We start from the raw sequence: 12,320 nt of genomic DNA, 5'->3' as shown, positions 1-12,320 counted from the left end.
ATTTTGAATTTTAATCCTATCCTCCAAAGCACTTGCAACGCCTCCAAACTTGGTATCGTCCGCAAACTTTATAAGTGTACTTTCTAGGCCATTATCTAAATCATTGATGAAGATAATTAACAGAACCAGACCAAGAACGGATCTCTAAGGAACCCCACTCGTTATGTCCTTCCAGCATGACTGTGAACCACTGATAACTACTCTCTGGGAACCATCTTTCCTATGCAGTGGGATAGTTTTCTCTTGTGCCCTTAATATGGTCATTCACCATTCATAGTGGGGCGGTGAGGTGACTGACACATTTTTCACAATCTGTGTAATATCTTCCTAATCAAGAATTTATAAACATTCTTCCTCATAGAGACATTAACCTGTAAGGTGCTGAGAACTCTTATTGTATGTGCCATTAGACACACAGCTAACATTATAACTTAAAGTGCTGAAGATTTTTAATATTCCACCTTCACACTCTACCATTACAGAGTCATCTCCACATGTGACGAGCAGTGCTATAATCTGTGGACTTATCAAAACCTACTAATATTCTTGAACGGTAATTTTACACCCAAAACAAGGATATGAGCTACAACTCTTAACTGCACCTCAACAAAAGTTTCTTTTTTAGGGGAATACCAGAAAGGTTCATCACAACATCAGTGACATACTGGTATTCACTATTGACATCATCACTTTCAAAGGGGTACTCTTGGATCCTCCTTAACTATTTATTTGCTAGGACTTTGTTCTGACAAAAACATGAGAATTTAAATAAACTAAGCATTAGTGACTTAATGTGTGGTGTACGTATTGTGACAATTGTTAAAGGAAATAACACTACTCCTAGCCACAGAGAGGGCCGAGGTCAGGGGTCCAATTATACAATTTCCCAGATTCCACCACCCATTCATAAATATTAGGGCTGGTCTACACTGAAAACTTACATCAGAATAGCTACGTCTCTCAGGTGTGAAAAAATCCACACCCCTGAAAGATGTAGCTATGCCGACCTAACCCCCAGTGTATACAGCGCTAGGTCAATGGAAGAATTCATCTGTTGACCTGGCTACTGCCTCTCAGGGAGGTTGATTAACTGCAGAGACAAGAGAAACCCTCCCGTCGCCGTCATGAGTGTATACACTGAAGCGCTGCAGTTGTGCCAGACTGTAGTGTTTTAAGTATAGCCATAGCCTTAGACAATTTATTTCACTATAACAACTTTCACATTCTCCTGTATTAATGTGATTGACAGACTTGGGAAATTATGAGCATTAAAAACTTAATTGAAAACCACAATTAACAACATGTTAAGCACAGTTAATGCTTTTCATGTAAATGACAATTATGTTATCCCCTAGATAATTCGAGGGTAAAGGAATCACAAGCAACATGTGCTTATAGGTATCTATTGCCAGAAAATTTTGACTGCTTTTTTGATACAGTAAACATTATTATATGAAGAGAAAGCAGTAGACCAATATATTTGGATTCTAGTAAGCATTTGATTAGGTGTTGGGGAAATTATTCCAAATTAGTTTAAATTGGCTGGATTTGAATAATCATGAGGAGAGAAAACAGACAAAGACCACACAAACAAAGAGGCACAAAAAGTGACAATGTATTGAGATGGGGATATTTGGGAGGAAGGATCAAGTGGACAATGCAAGGATCTTTGTCAGGCTTGATCTTATTTAACATCTTCTTTAGTGACTAAACAGGAGTGAGCAGCACAAAAAGTGTATAGATGATATTAAACTGGAATGCATTGCAACACCAGCGAGAATAAAAAAATAATAGACTATTGATGACTTTGCAGCCCCAAGCGTCTCATTTTCTCGCCATGGTTCCTTCCATATATGAAGAGTAGGAGGGGTGACAAGGTGGCATTCTACTTCATCTTTTACAAAAGAGCCCTTGTGGCAGTAGGGGATTGCCCAACATGCTCTTGGACTTTTCAACGAGAAGAGATTGGAATCACTCCCACTCAATTCTGTTAAGGTCCACAAACACATCAGTTCTACTTCACAGTCAATGGTAGCAAAGGCAGACATATCTATTGGTTCAATATTCATTAACAGAGATCAGTCAACCAAACCTATGCAGGCTCTGTCCCATATTCAGGTCTAAATCCAGAATACAAAGGGCCAAGGAAATTTGATGATTCTAGACGACTCAAAAAGTTGCTTTGCCAAATCCTTCTTTAAAAAAGAAAAAAGAAAAAAAAATGCCCCCAAAAGGTTAGGAACTGGGCAATAATTGGGAAGATGACTAATATCAAAAGATAGTTCATTGAGAGTAGGCACAACAATCACTTGTTGAAAAGATGCCAACACCTCTAATGGGAAACATTAATCTCTATCAAGAGTGCATTCAACTCCCCCCATAAATGATTTTACAAGTCAAGAGGGGTTCAGTTTGCAGGCTAAAACCTAATGTTCCCCCAAGACCTTCAGAACCTCATATAGGAAAAATGTAGCATTTGCACACATCCACTGACCTCAGCATGGATCTACTACCCATGCAGCAGCCAAATTTTAGCAATCTTGCCAATGAGCTCTTTAAGGGAGATACTCTACTCTGAGTGAACGCAGTGCAGAGTCACCTCTTGCAACACATCTGCCACTCATAACTTCAGATGAAAAAGTTTTCACAGCTATTTTAGTCAGGAAAAATGTTCATAGCTTTCCAAGTCCCCCTCTAGGGAAGTCTTAGCCCCCTCAGCCAAAAATACTCAAATACCAATAGAAAAAGGAGCACAGCTTCAAAATGCAAACTGAACTCCTATTTGGTAGCTTAGAAAGGGCAAATGTCTTTTTCTGACTTATTAGCATCTGGCCATAAGAGCTGGTGTAGATTAACAAATATTTAAAATCAAGAAGAATAAAGTGAAAACTGATCAGTCTTCTCCTTATTTCCCTAGCCTGTATTACAACAATAAGCAATAATACTAGTGTCCAGGACACTTATAAAAGAAAAGGAAACTTCCTACAAGAGTCAATGTGGAATTCATTGTCACAGGAAGATATCAAGCCAAACATTCTGTCTAGATTTTAAAAAGACTCGATTTTATGGACTGCATTTGTAGTTCAGCATGCTATAACAGTAATCGAAGCTCACATTTCTGGGTATAAGATTATTGCCACTGACATCAAGAATTCCTTCCCTATCCACTCATCCCATGGGGTTTCATCGGAGGGGTTTACCTTCTTCTGAAGCAATGATATTGGCCACTGCCAGAAGCAGAACACCAAACAACGTGGACTTGCAGTGCAATCCAGTATGGCAAGTCCTATATGATCAATATAGCTTCTGAAGGTTAGGTTCTATTAAAAATTATTCTTAAAACTGAAGGTACGTTGTCCTCTCTGTGGTTAAGGTTATTAAGCTTGTAGCAGACAAACAATCCATCTCCTACAGCACAATGTACTCCAGTACAGGACCTTAGTTTGCTGATTTCATATTCATTTTTGGTTCCACTTAGTAGTAGCAACAGTAGTAGTGTATCTACTTTATTTTGAATGTCAGTATGAAACAAAAAAGTGCATTTTAACTGCAAGAGAATGAACTAACAGCAAATATGCAAAGGGCTCGTGTCAAGCTTTAACATGACATGGATTATGAAACTAATAAACCTCTTTCACATGTCTTTCATTTTAATCAAGGGAGATGGCACATCCTGTCAAAACAGCATTGTTACCCGTGTCAGTCAGTTCTAAGATGCTCCTATATAGTGACTTACAATGTCAAGCTACTGAGCACATGGGTGTCTCTTAATATTAATAATCAGGAAAAAAAATAAGTTTTCAGCCTCTGTATGAGCTTTTGAAAATGGGTTTCACCTGTAAATTTAGTTTGATTTTAGGTGAAAACTGTTAACTAAGAAAACATATGAGTTTATATTAATTGACAGAATTTGAATGGGACACTGTTTGATTCAGTTAAAAGAACAACAAATAACAACAACATTGCTTAAACTAACACCATCAACTTGTTTTATTTCCCCAATTTCAGAAAATCCAATTATCTGATAGAGCTCCCTTTAAATAGCACGTGTTGAATTTTGGTTAGCATTAAAAATAAAGAGAATACTCTTCCTGCACACATTGCTAATGTTCAGAAGGGATTTGGGGAGGCCCAGGAGGACACGGCAGAGTTCACTCAGAATCCCTCTCCTTTCTCTGTACGCTCACACATGCCTGCCATTTTCACCTTTGCTGCTGCTTTTGAAAACTCCCCTCAGAACTATGCAATAGACTGATGTCATCATACTAGGGCATAAGATGGGAAATGAAAATGCCTATATACAGTGCTATTAGAGAGAGAAGGTGGGTGAGGTAATATCTTTTATTGGACCAACATCTGCTGGTGAGAGAGAAAAGCTTTGAAGCTTACACAGAGTTCATGTTCACTCCTATTAAATGTACAAAGTAAAACAAACAAAATAGAAGGTTTATTCTCTTTAGCCTTTCAGTTAGTCATCCTAGATGTTACTTGAAACACTAGCAGATACCAAAAAAAAATTTTCAAACATAAATGTTATTTTTAAGTTGACAATGTGACTACTACTCCAGAGTATCTCTTAGTGACTCATCCAATAAGTTTTTTCCATCTCAAAGCAGAAAACACACACCCACTAAACACAATACTCCAAGCATAAATTCCAATTGGATGTAAATAATATCAAGATTTCAGTATTTAAGGTCAGAATCACTACCTCCCACCCTCTCATTCCAGAGCTTGGACAGTTCACGTTCTATATTCCTGTATGCAAAACCCTACTTTCAGATGACAAGCTCCAGGCATCTTTCAGAGGAGATGCACTTTATCAGTTTCATAATTAAGTCCAAACCATTGTAAGTAATATCTCATTGACTAGTATTTTAAAAGCACTCACAAATGCTACTGTGAAGAAAGAGATTTGTGTTTTCATTCTTATTCTGTTTCATCAAGACACAAAGGAGAATCTGTGATGACAACTGAAGAATTATTCTTCCCCTTATTGAAGGGACGTCTTTTAAAATGAAAAACCATGAACAAATCTACAAAATAATTCAGTTTTTATATCAAACAGCTGCAGACCTTGTAATTGAAATAGTGTGTCTAAGGCTACAAATGAAAACTGTTCAGTATCATTCTTTGAGTGACAGATTAAATTCCTAATCCAGTTGTGGTAATGGCCACATTTGTAGTTTAACATAAATTAAGAGCTTAATTATATTTGCGACTATTTTAAACAAAATAACAAATTCCTTTGTACCTGTGAATGTAATTTATAGCAAAGCCAGGTTCATTTTCCAAAACAATCTATTTTACACTGCAGCAGAACACTGCTATAATGGTATAATGTAATTCTTGTTGTAGAATGTGGAAAGAGTAGATTCACTGGTAGCACAGAGGAGGTTTTGAAGATAAATGAAGATGCTATTCATTCAGGGGTAATTTCATCTTAGAACTATATGAAAGATGTTTCACTCACATGCTGTAGTTGCATGGCTAGGGATTTAAGTGTATTTTCAGCTACAAAGTAATGATGCTAGATCAATTATGTTGATACTGTATTTCTCATCATGAAGAATTTTAGCTTTTATTCTGTTTAAAAATGGATTGTCGGATTTTCATTTCACTACTGAATCTTTGTTTTGTGTAGGGCAACAACTTAAAATTCAGCTTACTGTTTAGCTTCAAAAACAAAATTACACAATTCATATGCTAATATCACAAGCCTGCAAAAAACTATCAATCATGGGTGATTTACCTCAACAAGTTATCAAATAATTGTGTAAATAAGCAGTTAACCTGGGCAATTTAAACTTCTATTGCATAAATGTCCCTCTTCGATGCAATACTACTAGCCAATTCTAGCCCCCTTCTTGCAGCAATACATAGACCAAATGCATGGTTTCTGCAACTGATACTGGATTTTAATATCACTCACTATATGTTCTGAAACCACAAGATAGTACCACACACTATGTGGTACCTGCCTGAAGGTTTTAAAATATCAACATGTTTAGGCTTGTGTACATAACATTTTTATAGAGAGAGAGAGAGGTTACAAAAATCGTTTATAATGTAAAGTATTAGGAAACCTAAATATAGGATCATTGTTATACAATACACATAGTATTTAAAGCAATACATACAAGATCAGCCTCACATTTTATATAAGGATGTAACAGAACACTCACTTCTGGAATTTAGAACTGAATACTAAAGAGGTCTTAGTTCCCCATGCATCTTGAGCAAAATTCACACACTCCTTTTCCTTCCAGCATAATGTCTGAGTAATTGAATTTTGTGTGGGAAACACCATGGAGATTGTGGGGACAGAATCTACTTCTAGATTCAGGCAAAGCAGCCTGTCTGCTATTCCGTCCCACAAGCTGGAATACTATCTGCAGACCCTCCATGCCCCCTTGTTTGAGGCCCATTGATTCATAAAAAACACAAATCCAATTGCCCCACTTCTGGTTTCTCCCTGACTGTTAAATGTCTGTATTACAGAGGTCTCAATAAATTTGTCTTCCAGACTTACTTAAGATCACTGAAATAGCCCTTATTCGGTCAGGTTTTAATTCTGTAATTTCTCTTCTTTTATGTGTTTCAGTCATTATATGGATTACATACGTGATTCACAAATAAAATGCCTTATTGACTTGAGAACATACAGGCTGTTACAAGGAAATAAAATATAGGAACTGGAAAACACCATCTTTTACTTTTTAGTATTGCAGTAATGTCAATAAGGGCTGGGGCCCAAATGTGGTAGGTGCTATGTGAACTTGGAGGAAGACCATCCTGAAGAGTTTACAGTTAAAAATAAGAGTTTTTAAATAGTATTATGTAAGTTATTAAAATTGAGTGTTAGTAATTTCCATTTTGCTGCTCTCCCTCACAACAGTAAAATGGTACCACAGAGAACCAACACAAAATCCTTTTGTCAAATTCTTAAGGTTCTTCTTCCAAAATTAGAGTGTGTGTTTAAGGTACAACAGAATACAGCAGGCAGAAATTGTAAAATTTGAGGCATTTAAATGAGAGTTTCATATCTGGGGAAGGATTTGGGGGACAAAAATTATATCTTTATTTTTATTGCTAGGTGTCTGTGGAGTCCTTTCTATTTGTCCATAGGATGAAATAAATGGCTGGGCAGGGGAGACCAGGAGAGTATTTTGCATGTATACACTGGTCTATAAAATAAAATAAAAATATATTAGAAAACCACTGCTTTAAAAATCAACAAATTTGCAGTTTGCCAGAGGGAGTTATCTAGGGAGTATAAAATGTTCTTCTTTGCAATAATACAGTAGTGTGTGTGTGTGTGTGTGTGTGTGTGTGTATACACATACACACACAAACTATACTGTATGTATTTAGGATGTCATTGATTAATATTCTGTTAATGGTTTTCATTGTTAACTACATCCACTCCTTTTTAGATATACTGAGGTTTAGCTATTGAGATACTGTTTTTATAGTCAGAAGAAAGGAAAAACAGGAATATTGAGTACTTGAAAATTCCATCGTAAATAAGGCGAGGGAAATGATTTTTGGGGAGGAAGATGATAGGAACACTGAGTCATATCACTTATCTTGATTTGTGCATGTAATTTTTCATTAACTTTAATGGCAGCAAGGCTGCACATATCATGGGAAGAAAAGAGACTTTATTCTACGTCTGACATTCTCTACCCTGTAGCAGGATAATCATCACTGAAATTACACCATTTTCCTTTTATATGAATTTCTTTGCTGTGAAAGTAAATTGACATTTCGTATCAAGATTTGCAGCATAAGATCAAATTATCTTCATTTCCAATAGGACTGTATAATACGCTACTTTAGTTTAGTGGACAAGTGGTGTACACCAAACACCGTGAAAGATCAAGCAATTCACAATTAAATCTACTTTCAGGAATTGCAGGTTACCCAAATATATACACCTCCAAGCAGGATCAGCATAGGAGTTCCACAATGGGAATTTTTAATTAAACATAAGAAGGCACTAATATTCAGTATAATGACTATATCATATCACTTTCTAAAAAGGTTACCCCCTGTCACATACACCCAGTTTTAAGTTTGCACTGCAATGTGCAAGAAATAGGCCATATAACTCCATTCAATATGTACATAATCAATTCCTTATACTGAATCTTTAGCTTTTATAAGAAAATGTCTGCAATAACCACTCACTCACACACACATACAGAACTTATTTTTCTTTCCACAGTATCTGTTCCATAGCCAAGCAGAAACTGACATGCTAGATCATGCTCCCGGAAGCAGCCCGTACCACATCCCTGCGGTTTCTGGGAGGGTGGGGCGGAAAAGAGGGCTCCGCATGCTGCCCTCACCTGCAGGCACTGCCCCCATCAGCTCCCATTGGCCGGGAACGGGGAATCACGGCCAATGGGAGCTTCAGGGTAGGTATCTGGAGGCAAGGGCAGCGCACCGAGCCCTCCCCGACTCCCAGGGATGTGGTGCTGGCAGCTTCTAGGAGTGGCGCGGGGCCAGGACAGGCAGGGAGCCTGCCTTAGCCCGCTGCATGCTGCTGCCACCCTGGAGCCACTCAAGGTAAGCAATGCTGGGCTGAAGCCCGCACCCCACACTCCAATCCCCTGCCCTGAGCCCCCTAACCCCCTGTCTTGAGCTCCCTGCCGCATCCCTCCTGCGCCCTGAGCCCCCGCCGCACCCCTCCTGCACCCAAACCCCCTGCCCTGAGCCCCCTGCTGCACCCTGCACCCCATCCCCTGCCCTGAGCCCCCTCCTGAACCCCACACCCCTCCTGCACCTCAACCCCCTGCCCTGAGCCCCCTCCCGCACGCTGCACCCCTCTCTGCACTCCAAACCCCTGCCCTGAGCCCCCTTGTACACCCCGCACTCCTCCTGCACCCCAACCCCTTGCCTTGAGCCCCTTCCTGCACACTGCACCCCCTCCCACTCCCCCTACCACACCCCAACCCCCTGTCCCATTCCTACATTCATGGTCCTGCATGCAATTTTCCCACCCAGATGTGGCCCTCGGGCCAAAATGTTTGCTCACCCCTGTGCTAGATGCATGGTAGTGTTACCACTTGTAAAGACTGTGGTCAGCTTTTATTTTAACTAATTGCTTAGTAATTCATTAGTCATGCCCTTTTATAGATATATATATTTATTCATCTATTCTTTGCGAGCCTGCCAAGGCAGACATCATAAAGAGGTGCTATGATGGAAAGGAGATTTCTAGAAGGATTTGGTGTAGGTGACAGCCAAATTATGGCAAGTTTAGGGTTTTATCTAAACCATCTTTCCTGAAGGATCTCCTAGCAGCCCCCCCACCACACACACACACACACACCAAACCTATTTAATCAGAGGAACACAGAACTCGAGGCATCTTCACCATGCGTAAGCCCAAACAAGCAATGAACAACCTGTGTGCTATGTCTAAGGGAAATCCATGTACCATAGGTCAGTGGCTGAGAGATACTGGAGAGAAAGAGAAAGGCAGCTTGTATAAGAATATATTGAGGAAAGAAGTCTCAGGTATTGGCTTCCTCTCTTCCTACCCCAACACATGCCTATACACCCCTCCTTAAAAACACGCACACAATTCATCAGAAAAAGATATAACTGTTCCCATTTTTGATGTTGCCTAATGCAATGTATGCCGGGTGAGCTAATTTTAAAATTGCCTGATCATTAAGCATTTTTTTTTAATTACGCATCCTAGTATTTACATTTTGTGGACAGCTATTTTTTTTAGATCACAACTGTGTTCCTAATACAGATTCTTCTAAACTGATACCATTCCCCCATACAGAATAAAATTGTTCCATAAAGTTTAAATCAGATATCTACCAAAGTCATATTTATAGTCATGGCTACTATCAGCTGTCAAGCCAAAGAATATTGAAGAAAAACAGGCATTTTTAATATATTATGGTTAATATATCATCTAAGTGACATGTGCAGGATAACAATAGAATTGGAATGGTCAAGCAAAAGGCTACATTAGAAAAGGAAACTTCTGTTTTGTTTGGAAAGAAACCAAAACCACACCCGTAACCCTGATGGATAGAGAGAAAAGATTCATGAGAACTACAAAAGTAAGGGTTTCTGGAGCTAAAGCTAACATTGAGATCAAATGCTCAACAAAACACCTTATTTCTTCCCACTGTAAGGAATTATTTAAAACATACTGCACCACAGAGAGAGGGGGGTAAAACACTAGCATCTGTTTTTCAAAACAAATGGAAAATTTGTCCACCTATTAACGAAACAAGATACTTTGGGCGGGGGGGGAGAAATTACCAAAGGAACACTGGTATTTTCCAGACTCTCAGCAAAAAATGTATTATATATTTTGGACAGAATAGGGTCCTTAGAGGATTGCTAGAGTGACCAAAGAATCCTGAAGTTTTGATTGGCACTTTTACAAAATACAGGTTAGTGACCTTTTACATGATATCTCTAATGGTCCCACTCTGACCAAAAGAGATGCAGCCTTCTGGGATACATAAGCCCCCAAAAGGCTATATTAACTAGCTGTGCAATGGACTAGACCACACAGGGGAACAAGTAGAAGTGAGAGAATGAATCAACCCTCTTCCACAGCCAATACTAGAGTTGCTCTGGAGGATGGGAAACTTTTTTTGCCAGCCAGTCCCTCTCTACTACTGGGGGAAAGTGTCTCCTCAGAATAAAGAGCAGCCTCTGGGGTCACTGAACTTAACACGTTAATGGAGTTTACATGGACTTTCTAGCCACAAAGGCACTTTTAAGCAGATTAGAGCCTTAAATTTGTCAATTATATGGACTACCTCTAACACACACTGGAGTGTACAAATATACAGTGGATTCTAACTCTTACATATAGTGGAACTGGATTCCTTGCGCTTTGGGGATATTGGCTTTGAGGATAATGTGACCAACAAGCATATAATGAGTGGTCTTTGGGAGGACACCTTTCCCTAAGCAATCCAAAAGGTGGATGACAGCTGGAAAGACAACAAAGGTCAAATAGGAGCTGCCAGTAGTGTGTCCAATTCCAATTATAAATAGGTAGACAGATGTAAATATTAACAGATGCATAGGCACTAATATTAGGATTCTTAAAAACAAAATCAATAACACCTCAATGATAAAGAATAAAAGGAATAATTTCAACTTTGAAAATTATGTTGCGTCCAGGAACATACAATGTTAAATCTACAAAGTACTTAGAAAATTTCTAAATATGTCATTTGAATACTTTTTATGTAATTTATTTACGATTTAATCCTTCCAAGAAATATTTTAATTTAACATCTAGTTTAGAAAAGATGATGCTTTACCTGGACAGCAAGAGAAGATGCATTGTCAGAAAGCAAAATTTGCTCCTCTGTAGAAAGAAAATCAAAGAATATAATTACAAGAAATAGTTATTGTTTAGTTATTGACGTGTAACTGCATAACAGTCTGTGTTAAATCTCTTGTATATAAATTAAAAAGGCAAATACTTCAACAGAGAATATATGCATCATTACATTAATTGTATGTTATGCTATCGGACAGCAAAACATGAGATATGAATACAAAAATATACCAGGAATATTTCTTCTAGAAATGCCCTCCCATTTATCTTATTTTACCAGAGATGTACAATTAGAAACCCCAACTAAAAAAACAAAAAAGGGTCTCAATTTTAAGCCAATTATTCCTCTACTAATCAAAGTTAAATAAAATACCATCTTCATAATTCCTCTAGCTAAAAAGTAAAAGCATTCAGAATCCTCAAAAAACCAGCTTGCAGTTAATATTGCACACTGTGTCTAGGTCTGTCACACAAAAGAAAGATGACAAGTTCGCTGCAATAAAAATTCCATGCTTAGAAGACTAAGGCTGCTACCTATTAGTCTTCATTACTTTGCAGTCTTCTGACAACTGTAGCAGGCTGCTGAGCCCCAAATGGGGGCCATAATGTGATCTGATGATATATGAAGAGCTGCTAAAGGGAGCCTGAACCATCCTAGCCTATACATTTTAACAGTTCCTTTTTACTGAGAGCCCACTTTACCATAAGACTTCAAAAATCTGCTGCCTCAGCTATTGGTGCAGTAAATCTGCCAACGGTGCCTGCAACCACATCATTTTACACTGCCTACAGCAGCCAATATAATGAGTCAATAATAAACCAAGGACCTTATAGGCCATGAATAGCTGGTTTATATTGGCAGATGCAAGCTTAGCTAAAACCTCTGACCAGACAAACACAAAGAAATCTCTTCTTAACAGTTTCTATTTTCCCTGAAGTTAATTATATTACTGTATATTTAATGTTTTTAAAAATAAAATCA

At 38.3% G+C, this 12,320-nt stretch overlaps 1 protein-coding gene across 4 annotated transcripts in view; it reads right to left on the bottom strand.

Moving 5' to 3' along the window:
• Window positions 1-12,320, bottom strand: part of MTX2 (metaxin 2) — a 47,944-nt gene that overhangs the window by 16,685 nt on the left and 18,939 nt on the right. For all 4 annotated transcript variants that reach the window (XM_005300451.5, XM_042860699.2, XM_042860700.2 and 1 more), the window contains exon 3: window positions 11,319-11,365. In XM_005300451.5, the coding sequence (XP_005300508.1) occupies window positions 11,319-11,365 (47 nt within the window). The remainder of the gene's footprint in view (window positions 1-11,318; window positions 11,366-12,320) is intronic.

This window comes from Chrysemys picta, chromosome 11 (genome assembly GCF_011386835.1).
Source record: "Chrysemys picta bellii isolate R12L10 chromosome 11, ASM1138683v2, whole genome shotgun sequence".
Lineage (NCBI taxonomy): Eukaryota > Metazoa > Chordata > Testudines > Emydidae > Chrysemys > Chrysemys picta.
This window is presented reverse-complemented; position numbering and strand designations above follow the sequence as displayed.